The sequence below is a fragment of the Eleutherodactylus coqui genome, chromosome 6 (assembly GCF_035609145.1).
Source record: "Eleutherodactylus coqui strain aEleCoq1 chromosome 6, aEleCoq1.hap1, whole genome shotgun sequence".
In the NCBI taxonomy this organism is placed as follows: Eukaryota; Metazoa; Chordata; class Amphibia; order Anura; family Eleutherodactylidae; genus Eleutherodactylus; species Eleutherodactylus coqui.
This window is the reverse complement of record NC_089842.1, coordinates 206852963-206872913: the sequence shown is the minus strand read 5'-3', so window position 1 is coordinate 206872913 and position 19951 is coordinate 206852963. Positions and strand designations below refer to the sequence as shown.

General features: G+C 40.8%; 1 protein-coding gene across 1 annotated transcript in view; it reads right to left on the bottom strand.

Moving 5' to 3' along the window:
- Positions 1–4560: 4560 nt before the first annotated feature.
- The window catches only part of ZC3H6 (zinc finger CCCH-type containing 6), a 78013-nt gene continuing 62622 nt past the window's right edge, over positions 4561–19951 (bottom strand). Inside the window, exons 10-12 of the mRNA XM_066608669.1 lie at positions 11449–11801; positions 11222–11317; positions 4561–7602 (exon numbers count right to left, since the gene is read on the bottom strand). Of these exons, the coding sequence (XP_066464766.1) occupies positions 6146–7602; positions 11222–11317; positions 11449–11801 (1906 nt within the window). The 3' untranslated portion in view covers positions 4561–6145. The remainder of the gene's footprint in view (positions 7603–11221; positions 11318–11448; positions 11802–19951) is intronic.

Genomic DNA, 19951 nt, shown 5'->3' with positions numbered 1-19951 from the left:
ATCTCTAATGGGAAAAGCTAATGCATGCTTTGAGAAATACCACTGTTCCAAAATTTTCAATAGATATAGACAAATAATGGTACTGGCTTAGTAACTGTGGTTCCATTGATGGATGTCCTATAAATAAAACAAAACCTCCACATTTGTTGAATGCAGCCGTGACCTTCTATTAGGACTTTAGAATTTCTTCTTTAAATATTAATTTAAAAAAACTGAACAAGAGACGGTGTCCTTTAAATGCATGAGCATATATTCCAGGCACAGGTGAAAAGAAGCACATACAAAATAATAATACGACATATATTTCCAATTATAGTATTACAAGTGGTAAGCCATGAAAAAAAAAGCTGTGCACTAAAATGGGGAAATGTTGCAGCCTAAATGCCTAGTTAAAACACCAGAATTTCTAAGTACTGAAAATGCACAAAAAAATACGCAATTACAAAATGCCATGCAAAATACATCATCTACACTATACAATACGTGATAAGGGCGGCCAAAACAAAATGTATCTATAATTAAAAATGAAAAGAAAAAAAAAAGCATCAAATTCTCTTATAATCACAAGATTCAGAAAATTTCTCTTAACTTTACAGTTATATCATAAAATTGCTTAAAATGTCATTAACCTATAGAAATACGTGAGCTGGATTCTATATGGGATTGAAAGGGACGGTCCATCCTTGCAGCCATTTCAACAGATGTATTAAGGATTTGTTATTATGAGTGACTTCCTAACATGCATCTATTGGGTAATGGGAGGTGGAGCAGTAGTAGTTCCCCGCGTGGTGCCTTACATTTCCAGCTCCCTTATTATGAGAGGGCACAGGAGAGGGACCGTCGTATACTACTACACAGAAGCAGTAACAACATCTGCAGGGGAACAACTGGGTAATCAGCTTTTTTTCTGATTAGAAAATCCCTCATAATCCAATTCCATAAAAGTAGAGCTTCACCGATAGTATTCACCTTTATAGTTATATTGCTTATGCATGGTACAAGAGAAACTTGTCACTCACTGATTGACAGTAGCACTGAAAATTAAAAGGTGAGGGCTGACTGCACAAGTGATACACTGGCCATTTTGAATTCAGTGAAAAACATAACCACTAGGGGAGGTGAAGTAACAATATCAGGTTACTTTTAATTTGCTTGCTATATGCCACACAAGTCAGAAGAGCTTAGTAAATGGCAAAGGATTAGGAGCCTCAAGGTTAAGACTTGTGTGTGAATTACCAAGGGGGTCCCCTTCTTCTGAGATCAGGGGTTCAGTGTCTCGCAGATGGCCTTTCCCATCCATATTGATGCCAACATGAAATAAGTAGAATAAAGTCAATCGAGTGAGTAGTAGACCATACATAATATTATCCGTGATGGGTACAACGTATATGACAAGCAGCCAAGCTCAATAATGATGGATCTTCTAGCTTTGACCAGCTTCACACAAGCAGCTTGTGCCAATTTAAACTTCTTCACATATGATGAAAAATTAACCCTGGATTAGATTTTCCAATCTATCTCCAACTTATTAATGACAGACTGATGAAGATTTGCCCCCACAGCACAAGACACTGCATCTCAGAAGAGGGAACTTTCCCTCCTCCCCGGTAGGAAATATTTTGGTTGTCTTAGGGTCGGATTATCAGCACAGAATTTTCTATTTTGTGAATCTTTAAGTGTAACTGTACTTTCCAAAAACTTTTGGCATATCACGAGGACATAGGTTTTGATCTCTGGAGATCTGGGTGCAGAGACCGCCACTGATCGTGAGTGCTGTCTGTGCTCACAAGCTGAAGACAGGCCCATACGCACTTTTGAGCCTGTCTTAAGGTAGCAAGCAATGAAGTCACTACAACTACTCCGTGCTAGCAATTGGTGAATGTCTTGGCAGCCCACTGATCAAAACCTTTCACATGTTCCTATAAAAGTTACACTTTAATCATCATATAATTAAAAGTTCTGCAACTTTCTAATATACTTTGCTTCCATTCCTTACCAGTTTCAAGACCTCTTCTTTCTGTCACTGAATGCTAAAGCTGTCCTGATCATGTCCACAGCTGTTAGGTCCATGACAGTAAATTTGAGCCCTGCCTTGTGCACTTGTGTTGGCTGGACATGATCAAGACCTACAAACGCTGGATGTAAAAGACACATGTTTATATTCAGTGACAGCTAACAGAGACACTGAAACAGTGAGGCGTGTTAACATAGTTGTCGGGCATATGTATTGACTAGCTGATATACCCGGCTTCGCCCGAGTTAATTTGGTACTGGTGTTTATCTGGTGTTCGCACGGAAAATCTTATGAAGTCGTGGTTACTTTAGAGATACCGGAAAAACATATGTTCACCATTTTGCATAGTTCTCTGCGTTACCCAGGAAACACCACGGGGAGGTAAGCATGCGACGTTTCCTTTATATAAAATGACATCAGGAAGTGAGAGAATTAGATTACGTACATAAAATTTGTACGCTAATTCTTTTGGACTTAGAATTGAATAATCAAGTTGGGGCCCATTAACTTTTCCTATTTATGACAATCAATGCCCGTGCCAAATTTCATGTTTCTATGTCACCCAGAAGTGAGAGAATTAGATTCCGTACGTAAAAAGTGGACGTTAATTCTTTTGCGCTTAGAATTGAACAATCAAGATGGGACCCATTAACTTTTCCTATTTATGACATAATCAATGCCTGTTCCAAATTTCATGTTTCTATGACACCAAGAAGTGAGAGAATTAGATTCCGTACGTAAAATTTGGACACTAATTCTTTTGCGCTAGAATTGAATAATCGAGTTGGGACCCATTAAAGGGGTTGTCTCGCGGCAGCAAGTGGGGTTATACACTTCTGTATGGCCATATTAATGCACTTTGTAATATACATCGTGCATTAAATATGAGCCATACAGAAGTTATTCACTTACCTGCTCTGTTGCTAGCGTCCCCGTCTCCATGGCTCCGTCTAAGTTCGCTTTCTTCTGGCGTTTTTAGATGCGCTTGCGCTGTGCGGTCTTCTGCCTGGTGAATGGGGCCGCTCGTGCCGGAGAGCTGGTCATCGTAGCTCCGCCCCATCACGTGTGCCGATTCCAGCCAATCAGTAGGCTGGAATCGGCAATGGACCGCACAGAGCCCACGGTGCACCATGGGAGAAGACCCGCGGTGCATCATGGGTGAAGATCCCGGCGGCCATCTTGGTGAAGGAAGAAGTAGGAAGAAAGAAGAAGTCGCAGAGCAGGGATTCGGGTAAGTAATATATATATTTTTTTTTTTAACACATCCCTTGGGTTTGTCCTGCGCTGAACGGGGGGCCTATGGAGAAAAAAAACAAAACATTTCGGCGCGAGACAACCCCTTTAACATTTCCTATTTATGACATATTCAATGCTTATGGCGAATTTCATGTTTCTATGACATTGGGAAGTGAGAGATTTAGAATATGTACATAAAATTTTGACGCTAATTCTATTGCGCTAGAATTAAATAATGGAGTTGGGACCAATTGGCTTTTCCTATTTATGACATAATCAATGCTCGTCCCAAATTTCACGTTTCTATGACATCGGAAAGTGAGAAAATTACATTCCGTACGAAAAATTTGGACGCTAATTCTTTTGCGCATAGAATTGAATAATAGAGTTGGGACCCATTAGCTTTTCCTATTTATGACATAATCAATGCTCGTCCCAAATTTCACGTTTCTATGACATCGGAAAGTGAGAAAATTACATTCCGTACGTAAAATTTGGACGCTAATTCTTTTGCGCATAGAATTGAATAATCGAGTAGGGGACCCATTAGCTTTTCCTATTTATGAACATTTAATGCCCGTGCCAAATTTTAAGTTTTTATGACATTGGGAAGTGAGAGATTTAGATTATGTACGTTAAATTTTGACGCTAATTCTTTTGCGCTAGAATTGAATAATCGAGTTGGGACCTAATTACTTTTCCTATTTTGGAGATAATCTATGCTTGTGACAAAATTCATGTTTCTACGACATCGGGAAGTTGGACAACTTTTGGTGAGTCAGTCAGTGAGTCAGTCAGTGAGTCAGTCAGTGAGTCAGTCAGTGAGTCAGTCAGTGAGTCAGTCAGTGAGTCAGTCAGTGAGTCAGTCAGTGAGTCAGTCAGTGAGTCAGTCAGTGAGTCAGTCAGTGAGTCAGTCAGTGAGTCAGTCAGTGAGTCAGTCAGTGAGTCAGTGAGTCAGTGAGTGAGTCAGTGAGTGAGTCAGTGAGTCAGTGAGTGAGTCAGTGAGTGAGTCAGTGAGTGAGTCAGTGAGTGAGTCAGTGAGTCAGTCAGTGAGTCAGTCAGTGAGTCAGTCAGTGAGTCAGTCAGTGAGTCAGTCAGTGAGTCAGTGAGTCAGTCAGTGAGTCAGTCAGTGAGTCAGTGAGTCAGTCAGTCAGTGAGTCAGTCAGTGAGTCAGTCAGTCAGTCAGTCAGTCAGTGAGTCAGTCAGTCAGTCAGTCAGTCAGTCAGTGAGTCAGTGAGTCAGTGAGTCAGTCAGTCAGTCAGTCAGTCAGTCAGTGAGTCAGTCAGTCAGTCAGTCAGTCAGTGAGTCAGTGAGTCAGTCAGTCAGTCAGTCAGTCAGTCAGTCAGTCAGGGCTTTCGTCTTTATATATATATAGATTCCTGTACATCAGTGAACAAAAGTTGCTTGACAAAGACCCCTTGAGGGTTGAAACTTTGCTGAGATGGCCATGGTAAATAAAGGTCTTTCATTTATTTGAACATGCACTGTGTGATGCTTCCTTGTGTATGAATACATTTGACTGATTTGGAGACCAAGAATCTGGTCTCAATTGGGCGTGCATCACATCTAAATTCGTTCCACTATACTTGACTTATCGGTGAGTGCTATTGGTTTCTATCTGCTTTATATATAAACGTTGCGATTTCGGCACAAGTGCCAAAATTGCGACTTTTTTGTTGTTTACACCACCAGATACAAGCATTATTTTTTTAAGTTGTTGGGGCCTCATGTTAGGTGGCGTGGTCACACAGAACATCAATTTACCATATAATTTATACGAAAAACTGGCAAAAATTGTAGCTGGTGCACTGAGGTGCTGCCAGATGTGACAAATGTATTAAGAGGTGCAAGCTTCTGTACCTCAGTGTGCCAGATTGAAAACTACGCCAGCTGCAATTTACATTTATGCCAGTGCACAATTTACTTAGACCAGTGCTAGAAATGCCCCAAAGTATATTACAAAGATGCATAACTTCGGACCTTTTCACACTAGCATTCTTTCCATTTAGCTGTTTCATCGTGGGAGCAGCAAAATACAAAAGAAAAAGTTTCCGTTTCGCCGCCATTGAAATGTATTGAAACTTAAGACCTTCAGTTTCAATCTGTTTCTGTATTTTCCGTCACCATTCCGTTTTTCCCAATGCAACAAGGGTGTACACTGCCGTGCTTTTATTTACAGTCAAAAACAAAAAGCGGAACCAAAATGGATTGCAACCAATTCCATATATGGTTTAATATTGCTATCAATGGAAAACAGAAGCAAATGGAAAACTAGCTACTTGCTTTCATTTAGCCATTCCCACAATGGAACAGCTAGACTGAAAAAAAAATGTGTGTGAACTTGTCCCTTATTTACATAAATCTGGAGAAAACCTTCCAGATCTCGTAACAAAAGCCACTTAAAATTCTGACACTTTCCACCATGACTCCCTGTATGTAGTAAAGCAAAACAAACCTTCCAAACAGCATAAGTCATCATACAGACAGAACCAGAGCTGAAAAGACCCCCGAGGCTTCCGTAGCCATATGGTCAAGTAGATCATTTAGAAGTCGAGATCTCTAACCGACACTGTATTGCTTAATACCATGCAGTGATGAGTCCGTGAGTGCAGCACATACCATATACATGTATAATCTTCACATTATGTCCTATTTACAATGAAAGTGCTTTACTGAAGCCTATTATTCAGTTTCTCTATCAAACGATTCACCAGTATATATAAAAAAAAATAAAATACAATACCACAGAAGATGCAGTCAGCCTAGCTGAAATCTACCCTGGGAGCAGCACGGAGGTGTGTGGTGTAATGTACAAATAAATAAGAAAGAAGGGAAAGCGTCAGATACAGGCTGCAAAGGAAAAGTATACAAAATTGAAAAAAAACAGGTGCGTCACTAACAGAATGGGGAAGCCGTGGGGTCAAAGGTTTTGAAAACGTCTTTTAGAGGCTTGTCATCGCCTTCGCCTACAGCAGTAGTGTCTTGGGCTTGATTAGCAGGAGCTGCTTGTTTGATCTGCCTTGGATCACTGTACTGAGGTCTTATGAGCCCTGCCAAAGCTGAGATGGGGAGGTTGTGAACTGCTGGTGGGGGGCATGCTTGTGATGTTGCCTCTATTTTGTCAGCAGGACCGTCACTTTTGTCCTCAGTGTCCTTCTGAGTTTTAATAGCGAGTCCTCTATTGGCCTCCGGTATCAACTTCATTTCCTCAGATTCATTTTTGCTCACTTTGCCTGCATCAACAGTCTTTCTCTGATGATCTCCATTTTCTCCTACGGGAAGCGGAGCGGGATCAACTGAACTTGTGGCACTGTCTCGTTGACTGTACAGACTGATATTTTTCAGTATAGATCCAGGACTACTCACTCTGCTACCGGAAGGGGATCCTTTTGGAGCATACGTTGAAAGGACTTCTTGGGCTGGTTTAACGGATGTTGGCGGTGAACTTATGGATGATCTTGCTGCCAAGCGGGGATCCACTTTAGGTGACAAGGACTCTCTTGCTGCGCCATGCTGGCTGTCAGAGCTGGGGGATCTATGAAGTCGGGACTGAAGGCTTTTTTGTAGACGAGGATCGTTCATTTTATTAATAATCACTTGTGAATCTGTTGGCTCCATGTAGCTGCCTTTAGCTGAAATGCTGGCTGGTTTGGCTTTTACTTCCAGTCTGGGATCCACCCTTTCCAGTCTCAGGTCAGAGCCAGACTGATGCACCTCTGTGACCAGGGACCTGGACTTATTAAGCCTCTGGTCAGCAATAAGTGGAGGTAACGGCAGATTTATGGATGAAACAGGATCAGGTTTTGGTGGAGGGACTGGAAGTAAATCCTCCGGTGCCCAGACAACAAGTTTAGCAAAGTGGGGTTTGGATAGTAGAATATCCATTTTAATATGACTAAATTGCCTCAGCTTACAACGTGGGTCCCTTAAACATATACCTGGAAAAATTTCTAATGGTATGATGGCAGTTTTCTCTCTTAGCTCCCTTTCAGCATCTTCATCATCGTCATCCACCCCTTTGTGCTTGACATTACCTCCGGAGTGAGGAAGGTGACTTACAGCAGACATCTCCGCTTTAACCTTCCTGGGGTCGCGTGCGATTCTTGGGTCAAATGTGGCGCTCTCAGTGTGATGTGCAGGACTCTGTCCTTGGTTAAGTCTTAGTCTAGGATCAAATGTCTGAACACCAGCGGCCTTGTCTTTTGCCAACCTTGGATCACAACTTTGAGGTGCTGGCTGCTGCTCTGCGGAGTTACTCCTGGCCAGTTTGGTTTGGTTGCGTAGTGTTTTTAAGATGGAACCAACGCCACTGCCATCCTCTTCCTCACTGCTATACCAGTTTGCAAATTCATCTGCAATAGAGCACGTGTGGTTAACATTTGTACCAATTACATAACAGGTGGAAAAGGTGCTCTATGATTGCCCTGTTCTCAATGCCAGTAGCTTGAACTGTGTCAGTAGTATCAGAACTCTCTAAAGTTTGCCTCATACATTAGAGCAGGACCAGCTGAACCCGACAATTATCGAATGTGTATTAGATGTTCAGCCGACATTTGTTCAGCAAATGTCAAGGGAAAAAAGGATCAGAGATGATGAATTTAACTTGCCTGACCATTTTGTTCTTCAGGTAAGATAAGTCACCACTAGCGGTGTCTGGCAAGGGCTTAATGCTCTTTTACACGAGCCCATGCAGATCCTTAAAAAAATGCAAATTAAGAAGATCAGAACTCGTTTAAATGACCTGTACAGAGGCCTATGCAGACCGTATTGGAGACGAGTGACCATTGATATTATTTTCTTCCTCTACAAAAGGATTATCATTATGAGGAACACCCCTCCTCCCCTCTTCAGTTCACACAAGATGATATGCTATGAACAGCAAAACATTTTTCTTGCAGACCAGACACGATGATCAGCTGATGAACGAGCGCCTGCTGATTTGCAGATTGATCATTTGGATTTTACTTGGCCTGACAAAACATTTTTGTGAAGCCCATTTTATTGGTTTGGACTTTAATAAAACATAACTTGTAATAATATTGTTAAAATTAAAATAAAGTCTCACAAACACATATCTCATATCAATGAGAATTCAAGAACCATAGGGCATTTCTCACTTATTTATGTGAGTAATATAGTTGAGGTTAATATGGACTAATTTTGTCTTTTTTGACCACTGTATTAGTTAGTTAAATGGTTGTGTTCGGTGTCACTATAATTCATCAAGCAATAGTTGACCTAGTTCAATATCGCCCGGAGACAAAGGGACAGTACCACTTTGGTCAATCAAAGAAAAAAGAAGAGATTAATATTCAACAGAAAGATTCTCTGATGTTAAATAAGTCCTGGTCCAACGTGTTTCGCTCACAAACGAGCTCTTCAGGGACCCAGATATGTCTCTACTAATAATGTATGGGTGATTATATAACACCCCAATTGTATATATCCATTAAACTTCCATAAATCCTATACCAGTTGGAGGTGGCAAAAGATATTGCCACCTCCAACTGATAAGATAAGACTGTTGTAAGATAAGATACCTTATCTTACAACAAAAGTCATACAGAATATAAGCTAATTGTGATACTATTCTGTATTCAGAAGCGTCTTGCTTCCACCACCTTTGGTTTCTTAGGAACCTTTCTTTTTATTTTATCATTTCTGCTCCAATAGCTATCGCTAACTGGTCTTTTGGCTACTATATTGACTTGCCTAAGATAGTAAGGGCAACTTAATTTCCCTATTTAGAATACATCTCTTGGTTGCAGCTCTATTTAGATAGTTCTTAGAGCTGCTTAATTTAAATAACTTCCACTCCTCGGTTTCCCATACTCTATTCTCATCTGAGAACTTCTCATATCATTTTTATCTGTTCTCAAATTAGATTTTTTCTTTTTTTCCTTTTATTCTACTTTTTTCCAGCCTTCTATTTTCTAGATCTAAATAATAATGATAAAGAAAATTGATAAAGAAAAAGAAATCGAAATAAATAATGGTGGAGTGGTAGACCAACAGGCTTGATGGTAGACTGCTAGTATGATTATGTAATTACCGTATATACCGGCGTATAAGACTACTTTTGAACCCCAAAAAAATCTGCTCTGAAGTCGGGGGTAGTCTTTTACGCTGGTAATACAAAAAAAAAAAGAAAGTGTCAAAAAAAACCAAAAAACATTACTCACCTCCCCCGGCGTTCTGCGGCGCTGCAGCAGGCTGTCGCTCCCTCCTGTTCTCCGGCAGAGCATTGCTTTCTGGACGCAGGGCTTGAAATCCCCGCCTCCAGAAAGCTAATACTGTGATTGGCTAACACGTGTGAAGGCATGTGTGTTTTAGCCAATCACAGCCATTCAATGATGTCATTGAATGGCTGTTATTGGCTGATGGCGTGTGTTAGCCAATCACAGTATTAGCTTCCTGGAGGCGGGGATTTCAAGCCCTGCGTCCAGAAAGCAATGCTCTGCCGGGGACCAGGAGGGAGCGACAGCCTGCAGCAGCGCCGCAGAACGCCGGGGGAGGTGAGTAATGATTTTTTTTTTTGCTCCACTGTATTCCAGGCGTATAAGGTGACAGTTGGGGGGTTGTCTTATACGCCCCGTCGCCTTATACGTCGGAATATACAGTATGCTTTATTAAAGTCCAAACCAGTGAAATAGGCTCAACAGATATTTATGAACTACTCTTGCCCCAGTGAAGAACACTGTTGTGAACGTTCATGCTCTATTGTCAGGCCATGCAGAAGGGCCTTAAAGAAGTTGTGCCAAGCTATAAAGGTATTCCATATCCACAATAAAGCGAATGGAGAAACAATACTGGTAGCCCGGCGCTGCTTTCCAATGAATTTCAACAGCCAGTAGAATAAGATTTATCCAACTTCTCTTTTTATTGTGTCAATTAAGACCAGCAGATACACATTTCAGGGTAAGCCCCTACATCAATCAATCTGGGTTAGACTAGGTTACGGAAAATAAAGAAAGAAATCCAGAAACATAAGAGAGTATGAAAAAACAACTCTTGGGACTGTAGAATACACCCAAAAGCGCTAGTGTTACCAGAACGCGCTGCAAGCCTACCAGGGAACACCAGGAGAACACTTTCTGGTTTTCTTTATTTTCTGTAAGCTAGTTTAACCCAGCTTGACTGATGCAGCGGCCTACCCCAAAACGCGTATCTGCTGGTTTTAATTGACACAATAAAAAGAAACGTTGATTAAATCTTATCGCACTGCCTGTTGAAATTCATTGCAGTGCAGCGCCGGGCTACCAGTAGTTTCCCCATTTGCTCCATTTTGTCCATCAGTTGGTGGATTTATCTGGTTGGCAGTGCCTCCTAGTGAAGTTTATTTTCACACAAATCTGCACTCTTTTTTCTTCAGCTCCCTGAGGATTCTGGGCCGTGGACATTCTACCAGGCTCCGAACCCTCATACACATCATGTTTGCTCCACGCCGTTTATATATCTATATCCACAATAAGGGATAACTTTATGATTAGTAGGGGCACAACCATTTGAAAGCTTGCTGATCTTAAAGGCCCCTGCATGGATAGAGAAAAGGTTGCGCATGTATGCCATCGCTCCATTAATTTCTCCGGGAGTGTTGTATGTTTTCAAGCCCAAAGCTCCGTAATCTATAGTGCTCTCATTGAAATAAATAAAGCGGTGGTGCATATGTGCAACTTCTGCTCCATTCATGTGAGGACCTTTGGGACTCCCGTTCTCAGGATCGCTACTGTGAACACATGCACCCTGGGTTAAACTGACTGTTTATATGTATAGGGAGAATAAGGGGCATAGAAGCTGGCCAAACAAACAGCTATTAAATGTGTATGGCCAGCGTAACTAATACAGTTCAATAACACTCGTGTGTTAATATAATAAGACAACAGCATGAAATGTGGTTTTATATGAAAATAAGAGGTAAAACACTACAGGGAGGGCAAACATTATACACTGCCTAGTACAATGCACACTTACCCTCTTCTCTACTCATAGATCTCTGTGGAGGAGGCTGAATAGTGTCAGAACCATCCATTGTTTTCCCAAGTCTTGAGAATAAAACTTTATGCATAGCTAAAAGGCATGAATAGATAACACAGATGTAAAGGTGTTTGGTCTTTACATAATTACAAAACAATTTGTCAAATGATTCAGGCTCATTCACATCTATGTGCTAAATGTTACAATAAAAGCATTGAACTTACATTCTGGCACGCTGGAAGACTTGACATTATGAACAGCCTGCTGGGTGTAGTAGTTCTCATAGTATCCAGGTGCGCTTTGTCCGGGCTGGTAAGTGTTTTGTTGTTGCATTCCATGTGGCTGCTCGTCTGCACCAAGGTGGTACGGGGGTGTATGTACATTGGGATTCTCTCTCTGATGGTTCATACCATGGCCTGGAAGCACAGTTGAGTTATATGGTGCGTTCATGCCAGAGTTCCCATACATTGGAGGTGGCGGTAGAGGAACTTGTTCAGGCAGTGGCTCCGAGTTGTACATAGATGGGTGATTTCCTTGGTACTGCATTCCTATATATGGTTGATTGTAATACTTCGACCTGCAACAAATGAAATGTTTTACACAATTAAACAAACAATAGGAAAAACTTAAGTAGCAAGACAATGTAAAATGATTAAGACATCTTTTTAACAAACCACCCTGTCAGTCTGTCTAAAATAAGAAAGCATGATAGGTCACTTATCATTTCTGATAAAAGCTGTATGGTGCATTCACATTGTATTTATAGTGAAGAGGTATTTGTTGGGAGGATTCCTGCCGCATACCTCAGTCATACACTACTGTATTAGCACACAGTACTACCCATGGGCTCTCATGTTTAAATTTATGAAGAAAAAAGTATACCACGTGCTACATCGTTTTTTTACTGGATGCCTCTGTGCACAACAGAGAAGTCAACTCTGCTATTTCAAACTAACATATGGATAAGTTTGATGAATATGCATGCAGAGAGCCTTTCCTGTGTGTATGCTAAGAATGTGCTCTAACAGCAGTAAATTTATTCTATGTCTCAAATTGCAGATACTTAGGGTCTGTTCACACATGACAAATTTGCTGCAGCTGCAAATTTTTCAAATCGGCAACATGTAAACGTACCCTAAAGACCGCACCAATAGTTAACAATATGACTGAATATTCTCTCTAGCATTAAATAATGTACTTATTATCCTGCTGATGAGCGACCTAGGCCAAGTGTTGCTGGTTTTAAAGCAGATGAAACGTCAAGGCAAAATGAAGGGGGCAGATAATATTATATGGTGTCCTGTTTGCACCATCTCCTAAGATGGCGGTAGTTCTCCTCTGACTACCCAGTTTACTCTGAAAGACCTCATTCACACAAACATTTAAAAGGGTGAAATCCATTTTGGAAAAATCCAATGGAGATCTGATAGCTTTTTTTCTTTATACTAAAACAAAACTTTTTTTTTATATCTCAGAACACATACATTGTTGAGTCATTATTAACCCCCAACCATCACATTAAAGTTGGAAAATAATTAGTATAAATGTGGTGTAAAGTTACCTTTATTCTACTGGTCAGTTTCATCATGACAATAGCATTTTTATTTTTCAGTCGACAGAGCTGCATTAGGCTTGTTTTTTTGTGGGACAACATGTAGTTTTTATTGGTTCTATTTTGAGCCATATGCAATTTTAAAATTATTTTTTATTCCTGTTTTGGGGAAGCGAGATGATTAGGAAAAACTTCTATTTTGGCATTTTTTATGTAATTTACCATGCTGGGTAAATAATGTAATATTTTTAATAGTATGGGTAGTAACACCACTTATATGTAGGTTTTTTTTATCTTTTCAATGTTTAAGGCCTTGTGTAAGGGGCAAAAAAGTTATTAAAATGTTTTTCTTTAAAAATGTTTAGATGCCACGGGCAGCAATGACTACAGCATCTGAGGAGTTAAACTGTGTAGAGGAGTGATTAGATGAGCAAAGACCTCATCATTTCACTCAGCATAAAACACCATATATAACAATTTGAGAGCAAATATGCTCTAATTGATGGAGTAGTGTTAGGCCGCCTGCAGACGAGCGGGTCGGATCCGGCAGCGAGAATTCTCGCCGTGCGATCCGACCCGAGCGCCTGCAGGGACGAGCGCGTACTCACCCGCGCCTGGCGGCCCCGGCTCTTTCATGTGCCGGCTGCCGCGCAGCCGGCGCATGCGCAGACTGGAGCCGGCGGCCGGGTGAGTGCGTGCCCCGCAGAAAATTAGAACATGCCGCGGTTTGTTTGCCGCGCGAGATTTCGCGCGGCCAAACCGCGGCCGTCTGCATAGGAGTGCGTATTTTAATGCACTCCTATGCAAACTTTCAGCGGCGGAAATCCCGCGGCGGGATTTCTGCTCGTGTGCAGGCGGCCTTAACATGAACAAAAATCCATATGCTCTTCCCTAGGACTGGGAGATATACAGTAAAATCACCAATTTTCTCTGCTACAAGCATCCCCCCCCCCCCCCCCCGCTCATATCTTCTTTACACACATTGACTGAATGACAGCTGTAAATTCAATATTTCCGACCCCACTTCAAACGTCTATAGCTTCAGTTGTGTAAGGGCTACTGACAAGAATCTTAGCTTTTAAAACTTTTAAATGCCAAAAACATGTTGGTAGCCCTGACAGAACCAAAGCTGCAGCCCTTTAAATAAAACAAGCTCTGTTCGTCCAAAACAGTTATGTCCTTTTCCTGCAGAGCAAATAGAGCTCATCCTAAACTGCAGGGGTTTTAATAGAACATTCATTAACAGAACAAAAAAAATGGACCATCAGATACTCTGTTACGTAAGGCAAAAAGTAGAGCATGAACAAAAATGCATCAGCATAAAGGGGATCTGACAGTTTTATCCATGGCAGAACTCCATGGTTAAACCTTGGAGTTCTGTTGCGAGTTTTGATGTGAATCTGCACACAGATTTAACAAGTTAATGGGGCAAATCTGCGTTCAGCAACTAGAAGCTGTTTCTGTGTTGGCTTTAGGCCTCATGCCCACGGGGAAAATCAGGCCCGCCACGGATTCTCCATGCAGAGTCCCACAGCAGGTCCCTCCTTTCCCGCGGACATGAGGACTAAAAATAAGAATTACTTACCTGTCCTGATCCGGACGGCTTCCATAGGCTTCAATAGAAGCCTACGGGAGACCCGCACTAAAAATAGAGCATGATGCGGGCGTTTTTCCGCACACGCAATCCGCGCCTCAGGGGAAAATGACATCCGCAGGTATTTAATTACCTGCGGGTGTCCAATGCATCCCTATGGGGCGCGGATCACGCGTGCGGGTGATCCGCTGTGGATTGAAATTTTTATTTTACCCATGGACATGAGGCCTACCTAAACCTCAAACCCTGGGCAGTCAGACAGCAGCGTGTAGAGTCTTAGACTATCACTGTGTGCATCAGGTATTCAGAGGAGTGCTGTGGTCATCAAACTACTAATGACCATTTATCCATCCAATTTGTTTGTGTGACGTGTGAGTTACATGCAGAGCCTGACAGCATCTGTGATGATGTCAGTTATTACCGGCTTAGCTCCGCTGCCCTGATCACATGACGGTGACATCATCACAGGTCCTTTATCCTTCTACAGAATTATGGGCAGACTACATCCCCCACAAACCCCTGCGGCCTCAGTTGCTATGGATATAGCACTAATCAGTCTGTCAGTTTGTACCCGGTTGTCAGACTGCTGCACACCTCCAATAAATGACACCTCACAAATTTACCAATACCGACTCTTAGCTCTGCACCCTGACCACATGACAGTGATGTCATCATAGGTTCTTTACACAAACACAGCTGGCAGTGCATATTCACCAACATTGAAGCATAGTCCTTCACAGCTATCTTAACATCTCCTGAACGTGACATCGTGTCATCTCAAGTGCTAATGCCGCCAACACCAGTCCAGTCTTCATTTAATCCTCAACCGTTGTCCAGTGTTGGAACAAACCATCACTGTCATGCAAACATGTCACCACAGAGGGTTCAACGCAACCGTAAAAGCTAATGCAACTTACATGACACAGCGACAAACCACGATTTCACCTCAGCAACAAACTGAAGTTCTTGAAACACATGCCACTCATATGCAAAAGCTACGTGGCAGAGCTGTGTGTGATGTACCAACCAAAGCCGCCTTCTCCCTGGATTAGACGCGCTTGCGCTGAAGGGACCGCTCCGGCGTGCTCGCGCCGCAGAGGTGCGCAGAAGACCTCTGCGGCGCGAGCACACCGGAGTCGGACAGAAGAGGGCAGACTGCGCAAGCGCGTCTAATCCAGGGAGAAGGCGGCTTTGGTCGGCGCCATGGAGACGGGGACGCCAGCACCGGAGGGGGTGAGTATATAACTTCTGTATGGCCAATATTTAATGCACGATGTATATTACAAAGTGCATTAATATGGCCAGACAGAAGTGCTTAACCCCACTTGCTATTGCGGGACAACCCCTTTAATTAAAAAGACTTGTCTCATTAACTCCTTATGTAAATTAACCATTGCATGAAGCAGCTCCCTCCTCCTAGGAGACATGCTTACATGTGTATTGAGAAAATACTAGTTCACACTTCTCTTTAACACATATTGTCTTTGTGTTCTACAAACTGTATATCCTGTTAATCTCTGTATCCATTCCCCATATATTATACCAATAATATAGTTATATAAATCATGGTGATGGTACAAACATTAATCTTTTCATGCAATGCAGTATGCTCCGTTCATAAATTACAATACGTTTTAAATAAACATTACCTGATTTTTACATATATTAAGACACATAAAAAAGTTGTGTTTATGGAAAAAAGTATCATTAACCTTAACCCGCTTGTGTAATGTAACTGTGTGTCTTGATTAAACATGTATAATCTATATATATATAAAATTGAATGTATGCGTGTCTGTTTGTCCTTTATGCGCTACTACACCATTCATCCGATCACCATGATAGTTTGGGAATTTGTTGAGTACGTTCCGGGGAAGATTATAGGCATAGTACATTTATGCTATGATAAATGGCGAGCGTGCGAGCGTCGTCGACAGTTACGCCCCCCGCGTTGATCGTTCGATTTCCATCATTGCCACTAATTTTCTCACTACCCGATGTCGTAGAAACATGAAATTTGGCACAAGCATTGATTATGTCATAAATAGGAAAAGCTAATAGGTCCCAACTCGATTATTCAATTCTAAGCGCCAAAGAATTAGCGTCCAAATTTTACGTACGGAATCTAATTTTCTCACTTTCCAATATCATAGAAACTTGAAATTTGGCCCGAGAGTTGATTATGTCATAAATAGGAAAAGTTAATAGGTCCCAACTCAATTGTTCAATTCTAAGCGCCAAAGAATTAGCGTCCAAATTATACGTACGGAATCTAATTTTCTCACTTCCCAATGTACTAGAAGGTTGAAATTTGGCACGAGCATTGATTATGTCATAAATAGGAAAAGCTAATGGATCCCAACTCGATTATTCAATTCTATGCGCAAAAGAATTAGCGTCCAAATTTTACGTACGGAATCTAATTTTCTCACTTCCCAATGTCATAGAAACTTGAAATTTGGCACGAGCATTGATTATGTCATAAATAGTTAAAGTTAATAGGTCCCAACTCGATTATTCAATTCTAAGCGCAAAAGAATTAGCGTCCAAATTTTACGTACGGAATCTAATTCTCTCACTTCCCGATGTAATTTGGCACGAGCATTGATTATGTAATAAATAAGAAAAGTTAATAGATCCCAACTCGATTATTCAATTCTAAGCGCAAAAAAATTAGCGACCGAATTTTACGTACGGAATCTGATTCCATCACTTCCCAATGTCATAGAAACTTGAAATTTGGCACGAGCATTGATTATGTCATAAGTAGGAAAAGCTAATGGGTCCCAACTCAATTATTCAATTCTAAGCGCAAAAGAATTAGCATCCAAATTTTACGTACGGAATCTAATTCTCTCACTTCCTGATGTCATCTATATTTATAAATGTCTGTCTGTCTGTCCTTTATGCATTACTATGCCATTCATCCAATCGCCATGAAACTGTGGGAAGTTGTTGATTACACTCCTGGGAAGATTTCTGGCATAGTACAACTATCCTACGATAGGTGGAGCGCGTGCGAGCATCGTCGACCGTTATGCCCCCCACACAAAGATCGTTTGATTTCCATCTCAAGCACGAAAGCAAAAGGCATTACGAGCAAGCGTGTTCAACTACAAAATGATGCATCCGCCGAACGTTTCGCAAGACAATTGCTGAATATTGAGAATGCTGAGGTAAAATGAAAGCTGTGCTATGATTGGTTGCTATTTCTTATACTGCTGAAGTAACATGAAACCTGCGCTGCAATTCGTTGTTATATATTATACCGCTGAGGTAACATGAAAGCTGCGCTGTGATTGGTGGCTATTTTTTATATTACTGAGGCAGAATAAAAGTTGCGCTGTGATTGGTTGTTATTTCTCTTACTGCTGAGGTAACATGAAAGCTGCGCTGTGATTGGTTGTTATATTTTATACTGCTAAGGTAACATGAAAGCTGCGCTGTGATTGGTTGTTATATATTATACCGCTGAGATAACATGAAAGCTGCGCTGTGATTGGTTCTTATCTAGATATATAAAAACGAATGTATGTCTGTCTGTCTGTCTGTCTGTCTGTCTGTCTGTCTGTCTTCGCAGCAACGCGCGACGGGTAAGCTAGTTTAATATATATTTATATATATATATATATATAGATAGATATATATAGATATATATATATATATAGATAGATAGATATATATATCTATCTATATATATATATATAAAGATGAAAGCCCTCACTGACTGACTGACTCGCCAAAAGTTCTCCAACTTCCCGATGTTGTAGAAACACGAAATTTGGCACAAGCATAGATTATCTCCAAAATAGGAAAAGTAATTGGGTCCCGACTCGATTATTCAATTCTAGGAAAAGAAATGGCGTCGAAATTTTACGTACATAATCTAAATCTCTCACTTCCAAATGTCATAGAAACGTGAAATTTGGCACAAGCATTGATTAGGTCATAAATAGGAAAAACTAATGCGTCCCAACTCAATTATTCAATTCTATGCGCAAAAGAATTAGCATCCAAATTTTACGTACGGAATGTAATTTTCTCACTTTCCGGTGTCATAGAAACGTGAAATTTGGCACAAGCATTGATTAGGTCATAAATAGGAAAAACTATTGTGTCCCAACTCGATTATTCAATTCTATGCACAAAAGATTTAGCGTCCAAATTTTACGTACATAATCTAAATCTCTCACTTCCCAATGTCATAGAAACATGAAATTTGCTATAAGCATTAAATTGATTAGGTCATAAATAGGAAAAGTTAATGGGTCCCAACTCGATTATTTAATTCTAGCGCAAAAGAACTAGCGTCCAAATTTTATGTATAGAATCTAATTCTCTCACTTCTTGGTGTCATAGAAACATGAAATTTGGAACGGGCATTATGTCATAAATAGGAAAAGTTAATGGGTCCCAACTCGATTATTCAGTTCTAGCGCAAAAGAACTAGCGTCCAAATTTTACATAGGAAATCTAATTTTCTCACTTCTTGGTGTCATAGAAACATGAAATTTGGAACTGGCATTGATTATGTCATAAATAGGAAAAGTTAATGGGTCCCAACTCGATTATTTAATTCTAAGTGCAAAAGAATTAGCGTCCAAATTTTACGTATGGAATTTAATTCTCTCACTTCCTGATGTCATTTTATATAAAGGAAACGCCGCATGGTTACCTCCCCATGGTGTTTCCTGGGTAATGCAGAGAACTATGCAAAATGGTGAACATATGTTTTTCCAGTATCTATAAAGTAACCACGACTTCATAAGATTTTCCGTGTGAACACCAGTACCAAATTAACTCGGGCGAAGCCGGGTATATCAGCTAGTGTGTGTATATATATATATATGTATTATATATATATATATAATAGGTATTTTGAAGAACATAGCCACACCTAATAATAATACATTAATCTTCCTTTCCTCAAATCATCTGATATATCAAAACCATATCTTAATCTTCCCCACAATTAATGCTGTACAAATATAAGTTCTACAATACATGCTAAAGACATATCAAAACGCATGACATCTGTTTTTAACTGCAATGTTCTTATTAGTGAAATAAAATCTATATGATGTTTCAAAATTACTTAAACAGCTGAAAGAAGATCCTAATTTCGAAAACGGATATTTTTGGTATAACTTACCGTAAAAGCTCTTTCTCGTCGCGTTCATTGGGGGACACAGCCAGATCATGGGATATAGCCACTGCCACTAGGAGGCGACACTAAGCACAAGTGTTAGCTCCTCCCACCGGCTATATCCCCCCTGCAGGCAGTCGGCTTATCAGTCTGTATGCAAGCAGTAGGAGCAGCCAGTGGGAGTACTAACCACAAAACAATACATCTTCTATACACCCAAAACATATAATGTTCTGGACTAATATAACGCCATCTGTGACTGAAGAACAGAAAGTTCCAGCAACCGCTATTTGAAGTAAGGGGTGGGTGCTGTGTCCCCAAATGAACGCGACGAGAAAGAGATTTTACGGTAAGTTATACCAAAAATATCCGTTTCTCGTCCGTATCATTGGGGGCCACAGCCAGACCATGGAACGTCCAAAAGCAGTCCCAAAC